At 37.6% G+C, this 15285-nt stretch overlaps 2 protein-coding genes across 2 annotated transcripts in view; both read left to right on the forward strand.

Annotated features, from left to right (window-relative positions):
• Positions 1-370: 370 nt before the first annotated feature.
• Positions 371-10093, forward strand: LOC131443533 (interleukin-31 receptor subunit alpha-like). The gene is made up of 16 exons (XM_058613199.1): positions 371-683; positions 2714-2983; positions 3074-3200; positions 3756-3928; positions 4025-4137; positions 4231-4254; positions 4892-5048; positions 5332-5414; positions 5853-6075; positions 6179-6346; positions 7309-7410; positions 7492-7635; positions 7718-7858; positions 8077-8161; positions 8278-8359; positions 9455-10093. Exons 1-16 carry the CDS (start codon positions 629-631, stop codon positions 9872-9874), a joined length of 2367 nt encoding a protein of 788 aa, XP_058469182.1. The 5' UTR covers positions 371-628; the 3' UTR covers positions 9875-10093.
• A 1369-nt stretch (positions 10094-11462) lies between these two features.
• rngtt (RNA guanylyltransferase and 5'-phosphatase) overlaps positions 11463-15285 on the forward strand; it is an 80013-nt gene continuing 76190 nt past the window's right edge. Inside the window, exons 1-4 of the mRNA XM_058613827.1 lie at positions 11463-11971; positions 13708-13817; positions 13900-14003; positions 14094-14182. Of these exons, the coding sequence (XP_058469810.1) occupies positions 11908-11971; positions 13708-13817; positions 13900-14003; positions 14094-14182 (367 nt within the window). The 5' untranslated portion in view covers positions 11463-11907. The remainder of the gene's footprint in view (positions 11972-13707; positions 13818-13899; positions 14004-14093; positions 14183-15285) is intronic.

A 15285-nucleotide genomic window follows, 5' to 3' on the forward strand; every position in this document is an offset into this window, starting at 1 on the left:
GTACATATTGTTAGCTATTCAATATAATGACTTATAATCACTTAATTTGTGTGTACTTGTGCAACATAGAGTCAGGACAAAACTTTAATTCAGTATCTGAGTAGTGGATTAAGTTCTGTATGACTATAAATGTTACTGTTAGTAATAGCGCATATTAATAGTGCATATATTATTTCATCCTATTAATCCACATGTTGCAAGATAATACTACAGCAATAATAATGCAATATCATGTTCCTTTATCCCCATCTATCTGTGTCTATTTTGAGTGTATAAACATGAGAATTCCTAATTTCTTATTTTAGTGATTCTTTAAATAATACTTAGCCTTTTCATTGTTGTTGTCTTATGTTGCTTCCCATACGGTGCAATGGAACAGAGCTTCACCATGTCTTGGAAACAGTTAATTTACTTCACTTCCTCTTTGCCCTCAGTGTCTCTGTTGGGTAATACCTCCCGTTTATTTCAGAATTGGCTTTAGTTCCCGTTCTCGGCTGAGACACAGTGTTACAGTGGAAGGTACAGTCTGTCTTAACAACAATGTAAAGGCTACTCTTATTCTTTTGTCTTCACGGCTCTTGATATCTTAATGTATATTGTATGAGCTGAAGTTTAAGAGTTTAAGGACATGTATCCAATTCTATTCCCATGTGTTTTGGTCTTATTCATCTCCATTTGTAAAGGTAAGGTACATTTTTTATATTCTTCTTGTCCACGAGAAATGTACGTTAATTACTCTAGAGGGATTATGTGTTCTGTTGTGGTGAGATTCAGGTTTTTTTAAAAACAGTGATTGCAGATGTTGCAGTTCTGGGAAATGCTTGTTTTGTTTTGGTTTCACAACACAATGTTCACTATGGTAAATATGGTCTTTTGTGGATGGTATTTAAATGTAATGTATAAAAGCCAATTCATCTTTACTTCTTTTGTAGTAGTGATGAATTGGTCATTCAGTTCAGGAGAGTTCCATAAAGCTGAAGATACAAATTATGTATGTTCAATAATACAAAATTTAAAATAACCAGAAACTGTACTTATGTAGGTAATGGTTTTAAATATTTCAGCATATCTTGTCTATGTTTATGTCACAAAAGCATAAAGTGGTGATTTCTTTTTGTATTTTTTGTCTACCTGTCATATTACTGTTCTTAGTATGTAATTAAATTAAATTAAATTAAATTAAATTAAATTAAATTAAATTAAAGTGAAAAGACATGTGCAACACAATGGTTTAAATGCCATCATTTCTACATGCAAACATTTAGTCTGTATCACTAATATAATCTGTGCAATAATCCAGTGCCACTGCACATTTTGATTTTTACTTTCTATCATGAACATTGCACATTGTATATACGTGAATATAAAACATGTTAATGTCATATCTTTATTTTATTTTGTCTATCCTTTACCTTTTTTGAGTGAATTCCCACAATGAAGTCAAATCTAAGTTAGGTACTGTAGTTCAAAACTCTACTCAAGTACACACCTGGTGTTATTCCCTTTTCAAATCACTGGCAAATATCCATAATGTCCTTATTCAACATTATGCCCTTGTAAGGATGTGGCACCTGTGGATGTAAACATGATACTGTGGAGTAAAACTACTTGGATTTGGAGAGAAACAATGAACGTCCGTCTCTGAGACTGAACTATAGTGATGGCTTTGTAGTGTAAGCGTGCTCCATATTTGGTCTGATGGAAAGGCATTTTCTCTAATGGGCTCCTCATGCTGTTAGGGAGCTGTATAAAATCTCTGGTGGCAGCTAATGTTCTTCTGATGAAACTGTATCGTCTTCCGATGGTGGTTTAAAATCGAAAAAGCTTTCTACCTGCCAGCGTTTGTGAAGCGGCAGCAGAACATTAAAGTTTGTCTGATTGAAATGATGCCATGTTTTGGCCACTCGGGATGTTTGAGTGCACGATATGAGGGAGATAACACCAGTGCAGCATCACTGTAACCATTCTGTGTTCATTAGCTCAGAGCGGAGGTCTCAAACTTACGGCTTGCGGGCCACATGCGTCCCTCCATTCGATTTCAGGTGGTCCGCCACTCCTTATTAAGTTATAATAGAGTTATTTTAGTGTTGTTTTTTTTCCAAGTAATAGATTCAATTTTGTATCATAAATACATTTTTATTGTGGGCTATATATCGTTCTAAATCAACACTATATCAACAGTATAAGAAGTTAATGTGAGAGTGAACAGTGAACAATTATTAACATATTGTATAGTTGAATTATAGAAAATAACTCCTGGAGTTTAACCTTCTTTCTTTGTCATTTCTTTTTCCTGAAGAGCAACATGAATGTCATTGCCATCTTTTGTTAATGTAATACACTTTTTTAAGAAAAATATGGATGCTAGTTTTTGTTTAATGTGGATTATTTATTACTATATAATATAATATAATATAATATAATATAATATTGTATTGTATTGTATTATATTATATTATATTATATTATATTATATTATATTATGTTATGTTATATTATATTATATTATATTATATTATATTATATTATACTTTTACTATAAGGATTGAAAACAGAGTGGAAAAGTCAGCCAAGGCAACAAAAGCTAATGTTTTTATCCATATAGAAACCAAGTTATCTAAGCAATTATTTTTGCTGGCACATTAATGGCACATTACATCATCATCAGAGAGCACATTTTTGAACTGTTGATTAACATTGAAATGTCCCGCAGGCCAACAGCGGAGCAGCTGCAACGTTGTGCCCAAAGATCAGTACATCGAAGTGGGATCCAACACCACGGTCTTCTGCCAGACGTCGTGTATCGGCGGCAGAATCTTCTGGATGCTGAACAACGTACGCGTCAACGAAAGTCTGCCAAACACCGTCAACTCCTCGCACGCAGTGCTGTCGCTGAGGAACTTCACCCTGCACAGCGCAACACTGCAGTGCCACAGTGCCGACACTGAGCAAATCCTCGGAGGCACCATCATCAAAACCTACTGTAAGAAGTACTTTTTTTTTTATTATTATTTATTGTCTGACATTCTGGCTTCTGTGGTGAAATAAATAAAGTTTCTTCTTTATTTGACAGCAAAACCCAGCCAAATACGGTGCATCTTGCATTATGTCAATCAGTCAAAGGAAGGTATGCCACAGCTGTTCACCTGCAACTGGGAGCACCAGAATAATTCTCCACTCATGATAAACTACACTGTGCTGTGAGTGGTTACATATCTGCTTTATTTGTGTATGGATTACTGTAGCATCTTCTTCTTGATGTATGTGCTTAACCCTAAGGGCACCCATGGTAAATTACCGTGGGAAAAGTACACAAATGCTTATATGGACATCCTGGGGGTGTGTGTTTATAGGCTTTAAAAAATGTGTTTTTTTGTCTTCTAATGTCTTGTTGAGTCAAGGTTATGAGTCATTTTGTGTCGCTTTTTTTTAGTCGTGATAATTGTGCAGAAGTCACAAAATAGAGCATGTTTTTCCTAAAAACGAGCCACGTGAACTTTGAACTGTGACGTGTTTCCCAAATTTTAAACATTTTTAAATACTTTTAGAAACATCTTAAACTGTTAATACATCTACTGTATTTGGTGAAAGATTGCCTAGGTTGTGCTGAATAAAAGGATATAAGACACTCTATATTGCACATGTATATACTGTACGTTTAAACATAGTAATGGAAAAAAAAAGCAGCCAAAATGCTCTGTGTTCTAAGGGTTAATATAACATGTATATCTCTCTTTTAATGTCTCTTCATCAAGTGTGTCCCAGAGGGAAATCTGCAATAACGCACGTGTCCATACATGCACGTCCAGAGATATACATTTATCAGGTGATATATCTCTAACGAGGAACATCAGTGTCACAGTGAGAGCTAAAACTACAGTGTGGGAAGCTAACTCCGACCCATATGAGTTTCATCCCTATAGAATATGTGAGTAACAAAGTAGCACAATATTATAATTCATTCTTTCACATTTTCACGTTTTTTTTTTTTTTTAACATGCCGTCCGTGATTTCCGTCTCTCAGTGAAAATGATCCCTCCAAAGTTAAACGTCACGGTCGCGTCTGATCATCTGCTGATCGAGTGGAGAAGGTCGCTCTCCAGGAGACGCTGTCACTGTCAAGTCAAATACAACCAGGTACAGCATGTTGTTCTGTCATCAAACGCATGGATCCTCATCTTTTATTATGACGGTTAATACTTATTTGTTTGTTTGTCTTTTCTTGTATAGATTGTCAGTAGCAGCACTCCAGAGGTAAGAGGCCCATTTCCTCCGGTACTTTTGTCACAGATTTACCAAAGTACTCAATGCAAACACCCATATTCACTTAAATACAGTACAAATAACGTTTCTGCATTAAACCTTTTTAAAAAATAATGAGACTTATTTGGTTGAGAAGTCTCCTTACATTAGCTAGAACTTTCCCAACACTTTTCAAAGCCATATAAAGCCATGTTTCTGTTCAAGATAACAAACTATTTCATTTTGCTCGCCTTTTAGTGACGTCTAATAAAGTAAAACTTTAATTTTCTCTACTTAACTCCTGGAGAGAATATGGTACTATTATTTAGCCAGAGCTTTTGTTTTTTAGTTTGAATTTATTGTGTGTGTTTGCGAGTAATGGATCGCACAACACAGGCAAACAAGACAACAATGATGTCACACTAGGTCATTTGTTACTGTCTTTGACTGAGAGACCCCAGTTGCAGAAATGATATACTGTACTGTGCATTTAAAATGTAGCTGTTAAAATAGAGGTCTGGATCATGGTTTCATGTGAAATAAAAACAAAACAAAAGCAGTTTACTGAACAAAGTTTTAAATACAGACTTACTGTTGCAGTAAAGTCTTTTCCCAACTGAAATGTTCCTTTTCTTTCCTGTCTTTTTAGTTTGTGCTTAATGAGACGTTGAGCCGTGAAAAGAACGGGAAAGTGTTTGTAAAAGTGGAATCCTGCAGTCACTACAAAGTTTCAGTGCGCTGCGCTCTAGACGGCGCCCCCTGGAGCGACTGGAGCCAAGAGAGGACGGTTCTGACTGGACTTAATAGTAAGAACCCAAAACTGCATGCGTAATTCATTACAATTAAAATTAACTTTATTTGTTCCTTCAAGAGGCATGAGTGTCCGCCCACTAACAGATCAGAGAGTTGAAAACACACAGACACATTAAAACAATTAAAACCACAATTAAAGGTTCCACACTGGAGCTTTAAATTCTTTTAATATGTATATCATTTAATTGTCATTTTTTTAAAAACCATGTTATGAAGCTTTTTTGTGTCACATCTACAGTAATAATAATAATGATGTGTTTGAACATGTTTCAACAGAGACTGATGTTGAGCTAAACCTGTGGAGGAAGCTCACCAAGCCTGGAACAAATGGAGTCAGGAAAGTTCATGTCATGTGGACGGTAAGGAAGTGCAACAGTTTACATTGCAGCGGCGTAAAGCACTATTTTTGTTATAACGGCGGTGGTGTTATGGTGATACCATCTTATTTATAGGGTAATTTCCATATTGTGGTAATATTGAGACGAGATTACAGTATAACACAATGATTTACAAAGGAATATCCAGGTAACAGCTTCATAATGAGAATTATAGAGCATTTCAATAGCACTTCTGTCGTACGTGTTTCCCAGTAAATCAGTCGCACACATGGCCCAGTTTCATCTTTTATTCGTAAACACGTTGCTATTCGCTGTTTCTGTACAGTGAGAAATATGTAGAGAAATGTAATTTTATTGTCATTTCTTCTAATTAATAACAATTTTACAACACAACACTTTCTATGAAACAAGGTCCCAGCATTACCCCTCCTTAATATGAAGTGCTTCATATCTACACAGGGGATTCCTTCAACGTGCCCGGGCACATTTAGGTACATTATAAAGCAGATCCCGTACAACGATACAGTGAGCGGAGTCAGTTTTGCAGAAACGTTCTGCAGCGACTCACGACGTTGCGACATTGACGTGAACCGAGACGCACACAGGATAAATCTCACTGTCTTCTTTAATGAAGCTCTGCTGGTCGAGGACTCTGTTTATGTTCCAGCTGCTGCGGGAGAAAGTGAGTTTTAATGTTATTGATTTTTTTTTTTTTTTAGCAAATTATTGAACAGTGCTTCCCTCCCTCCTCATACTGATGTTCTTGATCTGATGTCACTTGGCAGGCTTCTCTGAAGTTACTGAAATCCCATCTTCCCAAGCCATCGGAGGTGTTATTGTGGTCAGCTGGAAAGCTCCTGTCCAGCCTGTCAGAGGTTACATGATCGACTGGACCCACAACGGAAATCAATATTATTGGATGGAAACTGAATACACCAACATGACACTGTCTGGTAAGTCAACAGACAGTCAGTGTTGTGCATGATAACATCTGTACAGTCATTCCCATCGCTCATCATTCATGAATCACCAGCTCAATTAGTGAGCTATCTTTCATCGTCCAGGCGGGGCAAAGGCTAGGCTGTAATGCATTTGGGTAGAAATGATTGTGTCATCATTTAAAGACTTTTCAAGAACTGTGACTCACTTTCCTCAGTGATGAGAGAACGGCTTTCCTGCTCCAGACTTAATTCAAATGACTCATATTTTTCTCCATTTATTTCACAACTTTTATACACTTTGCAGACTTCCAGGTATTTAAGGTTAGACCAGGGGTTGGCAAGTACATTTGGCCAATATTTTTCTTAGGTATTCAATACCGGGCCGAAACATGGTGAATTTGTCCCAAATCTTACAACAGATATAACCTTGAATTAAAATATGTTTTCTATGGAGGGTTGGAAAGGTTTCAGCCTACAGCGTACACTACTCAACAAATACATAATGTTGCCTTTATCAGATTTTGGTATTTTATACAGAAATGTTACATATTATGTAAAAAATCATTATCAATTCTTTGTCTACTACTGGTCCTGTTTAGCCTGTTTTAGCCACCACTTTGGTCTAAACCATTGCCCCGTAGATGAATTATCCGATTCAGGTTGCTTTTTTCACGCAGAATTCAGAGCCTTTTATTCTGAAAAAAACAAGGAACTGAGTCGTAGGGCAGTTTGAAGACACAAGTAACAGTCTGTGGCAAATTCAAGTTACCTTTTTAAAAGGATGGTATAGAGAAAAAAGGCAGGTTTGCCTGATTAAAATTAGTGTGTGCATTCTTCACTAATGGATCACACTGACTCATTTGCCGTGTGTTATTCTACTCAAAGCTCAGGGTAACCAAGTGAGTCAACAACGAATCACTTTTCATTGTAACAGATTTCCACTTGCCTTCTTTCTTTTCTCTTTTTTTCTGCAGGCCTCCTTGAAAAGAAAAAATACAGTGTCACGGTAACTCCCCTCTTTCCTGACAGGACAGGTCATGGCTCAGAAGCTCTTCACATCTGTTCCTCAGTAGGAGGTACAACATTCTTCAAGGTTCCATTCAGGTTGCGTCCTGTTTTTTGCCAAGTTCTAATTCGCATAAACGCGGTCTCGACAGATCCAGATAACGTCACCATCGGCGCTGTTCACGCTTCCGACAAAAGTGCTGACGTGAAATGGAGCACCAAACTGCAGGAGGAATGCAGTGGCGCCATTATCAACTACACAATCTTCTATAGTTCTCAGGAAGGACCAAGTCTCAGTAAGTCCACCACAGACGTGTGTTACGTTTGCAAATGTGCCATTTTTAATTTCTCTTTTTTTTTCCATGGTTTTTCTTCTAGATTTCACTGTCGATGGCAAACAGCGGGGTGCGTTTCTGAAAGATCTGAGACCGGACGTACAGTATAGTGTCTATGTGAGGGCCACAGCTTTGAGTGGAACCTCGGAAAGCAGCGAGAGGCTCTTTAAAACCAAGAAATTCGGTAAGTGCTCTGTCAGGAGTGGGAAAGATTTAGTTTTTAAGCACCGATGTCACGCAACTCACCCACCTTTTTTACTGCCTCTCCAACAAAACGTCACACTATTGTCTTGTCTGATCTCATCTTAATATTATCTTATTATTATCATAAAAACATGTCATGTTTCTAAAAAAGACAGAGTGAGTGAGTCATGTTCTATAATAGATCTGTTTCTATAATAGATCCGAGACTCAGCACCGTACTCAGCGTGTCCGGAAGCATCATCATCATTCTTGTGCTGTCGCTCGGATTGTGCTGCACTATTCAGTAAGTTTCACTCTTTTATAGTGTCTGTCTGTATCACGAACGCTAACACTTATACTCCTATTTATACACCTATAATCCTGAATCGCTGTTGTTATTAATCTGCTGTTAATCTGCAGGTGGAAGAGATTCAAGGAGAAGCTGGTGCCCAACCCAGGCCACAGCTCTCTGGCCCTGTGGCCATCAGCAGGTCATCAGAAGGTGAATACAGTGAAGAAGAAATGAGGAATAATGACCTACAGCTGTATCTATAAGTGGTTGTAAGAGTTAAAATACAGTTTGACCTAATTTTTTGGTCAAACTGTATTTTTGGAAAAAAGTAGGTGTTTCTTTATTCACTTGGTCATGAAAAAGAAAAATAGACTGTAGTCATTCTGGGACACTGCTTTCTGAGGAGATCTTGATGAGATATATCAAGTTATAAGTGCACATTTTAAGATTTTGAGCAATATGCACATTTCATCACGGGCAAAGAGCAGTATTTCACTGATCTCCAATACTTTAGAATACACAATAAGAACTGTACAACTAAAACAATAATATCAACACACACACTTGTACAACTCGGACAGTTTATTTACCAACATTCAGATTAAAAGCAAAGGTCCTTTCGAAAAAATAGATCATTTCAAGGCCCTTGAAAGTCCTTGAAAAGTGCCCTAAAAAGACATAGGTCATTGAATGTGGATATTTAGGTAAATGTTTGTTTGTTACGACGCCACCCACTGTTTTATGCACTGATCGCTTGATGTACTGTACGTAGACTAGGCCAACACATAACAAGAGTCGAGTAATAATTAATACAGGTGTTGTCGACACTGTGCTTGAGTGGTCAGCAATTGGTGGCCTGTGGGCCAAAACTGGCACGCCGGCTTCAGTATCTGGCCCGGCAGATGTTTAAACAAATCTGATCTTAAATGATTTGCTTATCTTCACAAAAAAACTAAAATTTCATATCGAGTTTTTTGGTCTTGGTAACAAGCTGGTGATTAAAGAGAACGTCCACATTATTGTTAGCTTAAGGCAGCAGGCTTTTGTGATGCTGACTGAAGACGTTTTAAGGCACTTTTGCCTGACGACGATACGATGTTTTGGCCCTCCCATCTTAAGCTGTGTCAGCACATTCAGTCATTGACTTTGAGGGAATCTGTCCAGGAAGGGCGTTAAAAAAGCCCTTCACTGCCAGAAGTAGTACTTTTAAGTCAAAGATTTAAATATATTTAGATATGACATTAAAAAAAATAACTTGAATAACTTTGTCTCTATGGTCTCTGTCTTGTGTGCGAATGTCCACAGGGGACGTGTCCCTTCCAGGCTTTCAGCGATCCGTCTGCAAGCTTCTGTGACAGAGTTTACACCGAGGAAATGCAGATAATGCCCAGCCCTCCATCAGGGACAGGCTGTCACGACGACCGGGCCAGCGAGCAGACCGAGGAACACACTGACCCAGCCACAGTTCTCGCACCAGACGCACAAAATGGCGGACCAGCTGAACCTGTGAAAACACAGCATCTGTGCCCTGAGGAATCCACAGAGTTACTGTCTTCTACTGAGGACAACACTTCCAGTGCATATCGAAGTCAGAGCACCGGGGAATCTCCTGCCCTGAGGACAAGTAAACAATGTAAGCTCGTCCCATTGAAACAGGAAGACAAACTGGCACCGGTGACTGTGTATGTCACTCTGGAAATGTATGAACAAGACCAGGGTCGGTGATGGAAACCTGCCAGGTTTCTTGTATCTTTTGCTGATCTGTAGTACAAATGGATTAACATGTAGCATGTAAATGTGTGTAGAAGCAGCTACATCTGACAACCAGATGGACTGTATGGTGTTGCATTTTGCCTCCATGTTCTCTTCCTTTCCTTCATCTAACACTATACATACTGTATATGTACTGTATATGTACATAACAAATTTATTAGACCACCTGTCTTTCAAAAACTAAAGATGTTATTGCTATTTATTTGGCAAATCACAAACTGAATTCACCTTCTTATACCCAAATTAGAGCCGGTTCACTGGGCTTCTTCTCTGAGAAGTCAGAAACTAATCATATAAATCACTAAAACAAATGTTCCTGTTAAGCAGTGCAAGTAAATAACTATAATTTGACATCTTAATCAAGAAATAATTACATGCTTTACAAACAGTACATTTGAAAAATCCAAGGATAATGATAATAATTAGATTTCAGCATTAAAAAAAACCATAATTTCAGTTGAATAGCTTCTACATACGGGTGTGTTAATCATTACAGTAACATTTAGGGCAGCTCTGGCTTTGGGTGGTGGTCTAATAAATTGGTTAAGCACTGTATGTGATGTAAAAAAAAAAACCTTGTATATGCTATTTACATAATATAACGTGCACTTCTTATTGTGGTGATAAAAAAAGTTTTTATTTTTGTACAGAAAAATCACACAGGTGCCAACATTGTGCATCAGAGGCTGTGTACAGTTTGTATTATACTTTATACCTCCACTTTATGTTGTTTATGATATAACATACAAATGTAAATAGAGGAAAAGATATTTCATCGCCAACACATTAGCTATGTATTATAATAATATTCTCCTTTGTTTCCTGTTTGTAGTAAAGTCGTTAATGTTCAAAAAGTATTGTTCTTCTTTTACAACATAAATTCAACTTAAATCAGGTTGCTAGGATTTTCTTACAAAACAAAACGGTACCATATCTTTAACATGTACACTCATCACCTCCCCTTCCTCTTCTCTATATCTTGGAATTATAGTATTTGTAAGCATTTCCTTAAACTGTACAATAGTTCTGCTTCCTTTTGATTTTTCATTATGCAAACTGTTCCACACAATGAAATGCACATGCTCTCCAAATTAGCCTTTCTTTAAATGATATTTTCCTCTTAGATAATACCTGTCAATGAATAAATTTTTAATGCGATTTGAGCCATTTTAAACTCAACCAAATCCATAATCTTAAGCCAATTTGTCTTCAGGAATAGAATGTTTGTGTGTTCCCTGTACACAACATGATGTACAATTCTAAGTGCTTCCTTTTTGGAGTATGCATAAGTCTGTCTAACAATACACCTATCATAGCTATGATAATCACCAAAGGTACAAAGGTCAACAGTGGCCTTTAAAGATAATATCAAAGGTCATCAGAGGTCCACAACACAGAACAAGTGAGAGCACAACATAGAATTGGTCTACTTGCACACTCTATGGGCCAGAATATGTTCAACACAGCAATGCATAATGACAATGAATTTACTTCTAACAACTTTCCAAAATAAAACATTCAGTTTACTTTGTAAAACAAGGGAGGTTGTAAATCTTAAATTTGCCCTCCACAGCAATAGTATGTGTCTACAATGCACCCATAGGTGGCAGTATGAGACAGGAAGTCGCCTATTCTACAGAGATTGGCCACCAGAAGAAGAAGACTTAACACATATTCTAAGCTAACTAGCTAGCATGACTGATGTGGATTACACGAAAACAGACTGAAAAGACGACACAGTTTGTGGAACGCTGATATGCCGACAGTCGTAGTAACGTATGTTTCGTGCACTCGCCTGTTGGCCCGTCACAGGCTTGTCCGGACCTGAATTCATTGGATGATTTGCATGTATTAGTCGCTGAGGGCCCCGAGTCCGCGGTGTTTAGGGGAACAACGATCGGGGATTGCAGCGGTCTCACGGAGGGAACATCAAGCCACCGGCTGCTGGTCACCTACGGTTCACTACACCGAAAACTCTCCGGAACATGTCACACACCGGACCTCCTCCCCGATGGCGGAATTGCCCCAGGAGAGGACAACCTGTGGCAGGTTAGACAGAAACCCCCCCAATAAATATAAAATAACATGGCAACAAACTGGATTTAACGTACGCAGTCATGCCGTTGCGAACGTTAGCTCAACGTTTTGTCTCATATTCTGGCTAAATGTAATTTATCTTAAAGGTAATGGTCACCCATTCAGTTTGGTCCCGCTATTACAAACAACGTGCCACTATATGGCTCATTCCCAGACTCATAAAATGTGCTAGGGTTAGCATCACAATGTAGCATTGTCAGCTAACATGTCTAAATACATTTGAACAGTTTATTTAAATGAAGCACTCGCTGGTGTTGCCTACAGTGCCGACTTGTTTAACAACAGTTTACCATTAATTGTGGGCAAAGTTTTATTTCTATATTTGTGAACATTGGCAATTTGTACACAGTCAAAAATCATTTGTCACTTTTGTATATGGAGTTTGGTATGCGCGCGCGATTAAGGCATCTGCAGCTAACGGACTCTCAACGCTCGCCCAATCACAGACAGCTATTATGTTATTTGTTATTTGCAATGAATTCAGTACTGGAAATAAAGCAGCTATGGTATGACGATTTGTTTATCTGACGAAAATGAGTCATAAGGAAAGTGTTAACTGTGCTGGCTAGCTTCGATGTCGACACATCACGTGTCAAAACAAACAGGGGCCAGAAGCATGGTGCGTACGTGTTACTGTGTAGTGGCTGAAAGCATCACAGGCAGCAGATCTGTGCTGGGCTTACCATAATATCGTATGTCCAGCAATGTCTCCACTCCATTATTTGATTTACTTGCATAAGTAAGTACTGGTTACTTTATCCACATAGAATGTGTGGGTCCAGACCCGAATGAGATTGAATGTCTGTATTCCAAGGCAAGCAGGAAACTGCTTAGATTAGTGGTTAAGAAATATTGAGCACCATGTCCACTAATGTCAAAATACAGTGATGTAAATAAGACAAGCAATGGACTTTCACAGGGAGGCAGATTTATTCCTAATAAGATAATTTGCTCTCTCATCATCCTCCTCTTCCTCACATATACTTCACACACTGGTATAGCGAAAGTAGGTTAAGATGGAGTAAGAGATAAGGTGACTGTAATTATTATTATTTTGTTGTTTGTTTCATTTTATACACACTCGGGTCAAAATTCCTCAGCTCCACTCAGGTCACATACCCTGGTATACACAGTAGAACAGTATTTCTGATTTTCCTCCCAAGTACCACCAGAGGAAGCTTGCGTACCACACATACCATTGTATTATTTGTGTCTTTATATTTGTTTGAATGTTCTACCTCTAGAGTCCAATGTCGGCTATCATAGGTTTCTCTATCTTCCACATATTTTTTAACCCTTTGCAAAAACTCAAATTGCACATCTAAGTTTCCATTTTAATGTTCTGTCCACCAACTGTGCAATCAACTACTAAATCATTCACATAGCTGGTTGGTTTGTGGGTTCTCGGGGGTTAATTAATTGTCATTAGAGGACCTAATAACAAGTTTTTCACTTGGGCTTCTAAAGTATCAATCTAGCCATGCAGCTGTGCTTTGTTTATTGTTCGATCTGTATCCATGTGTGATTTGCTAGGTGACAAATCCATGTTTTATTGGCAAGTAGAGTTAATTTAGCAAGCAAATTCAGTAATTACATACTTCATAAATCATCTTGTGTATACATAATTGTCTCAATACATGTTCTGTTAGCGATTCTACCCTTGAATTCCTTGTGTTTTCCCCTCACAGGTAAATTCCTGCCGCTGAAAACAATGTTGGATCACAGGTACGATGACCAAGTTGCAGAGGAGAACAGGTTTCACCCAAGCATGCTGTACAACTACTTAAAAAGTCTCAAAGTAAGTAATTCCACGATGACTGACACTCTGTGTAAAATGTTGATGCTCAAAAACTGACACCACTCTTCTTTTTCCTTTTTAGGTGAAAATGGGTTTGCTCATCGATTTGACAAACACATCGCGCTTTTATGACTACAAAGACATAGAAAAAGAAGGCATAAAATATTTCAAGCTTTCGTGTAAAGGGTATGTATGCATTCTATGGCTGTAAAGGTAAAAATAATTGTTCATTCCTCACTATTGTACTAAGTTGAATGGCCTGTATTCTTTTTTTAGCCACAAAGAATGCCCTTCAAATGAGACGACAACAATGTTCATCAGAATCTGCGAACACTTCATGGAAAAGAATCCCACAGAACTGATAGGTAAGGAAACCACTAGCATTTACTGGGATCAAATTAATATAACCCCTTGTTGTATATCATTAGAATTTGTTTAATTTCAGTGCAATATTTGTCTACTTGCATATGGACATTAACCACATTTTATTTTGGAAACTGATATATGAAGGTGAACATGGTTGATATCATTGTCTTGAAACATCTGCAACCTGCAGGGATATAGAACAGTTGAATCTAAACTAATATACTATGTGCTATGTTTTTAATCAAAGCAATACAACAATACTGGACAATAGCTAACAATAGCTGTTGCTTTCTTGTTTTTGTTGGCGCTTAGTTTGGTCTTGCTCGATTGCTTTTAACTCAAAGTTTTTTTTCAATATTTGGAAAAAGTGAAAGGATCACAAGATGTTGCAAATCAAAATACAACAATTCTTTATTTCCTTTTCAATACTGAAACATCCAGTAAATGCACCTTAAAGTAAAGTTAATATGTGGAATTACGCTATAAATAAAGTTGGTAGTCTTACCCAATATGTCCAGCAGAGTGCAGCCTTGCTCTAAATATTGGCATTAATTGAGCCAGATGTACATGGCTCTCAAACTAACAGGCTTAAAAAAACAAACAAATGCAAAACTATATATATATATATATATATATATATATATATATATATATATATATATATATATATATATGCATGTGCATGTGTGTGTATATGTATGTATATATGTGTGTATGCATGTAGGTGTTTACCAAGTAACACTTCTCACTGAACGCTGTGTAGGTGATTTGTTGTTGAAAGGGCATCAGTAGGCACCAAGTCAACAAGACGTGTTCAACATGTGGGCAGCGTCTTCACCGTTATGCCAACTGCACTGTATTATTTAAGTCCACAGAGTTTGTGTTGATACAAGTGTTTGCAACTTGCCTTACAATTGTTTATCAGTAAATACGGGCTGTGTCAAAAATATTTAATGGTGATATATCGTCGTCCTTTCTGCAATATGATAATCGATACGTCAGGGCAAATATCGATATTTTAATTCACAAATTAAGGCACTCTGAAGCAAACAGCCCCTCCCAGTTTCACTCGCCCTTTGATAATAACGTGAAGATGAGGAAT

This window comes from Solea solea, chromosome 17 (assembly GCF_958295425.1).
Source record: "Solea solea chromosome 17, fSolSol10.1, whole genome shotgun sequence".
Taxonomy (NCBI): Eukaryota; Metazoa; Chordata; class Actinopteri; order Pleuronectiformes; family Soleidae; genus Solea; species Solea solea.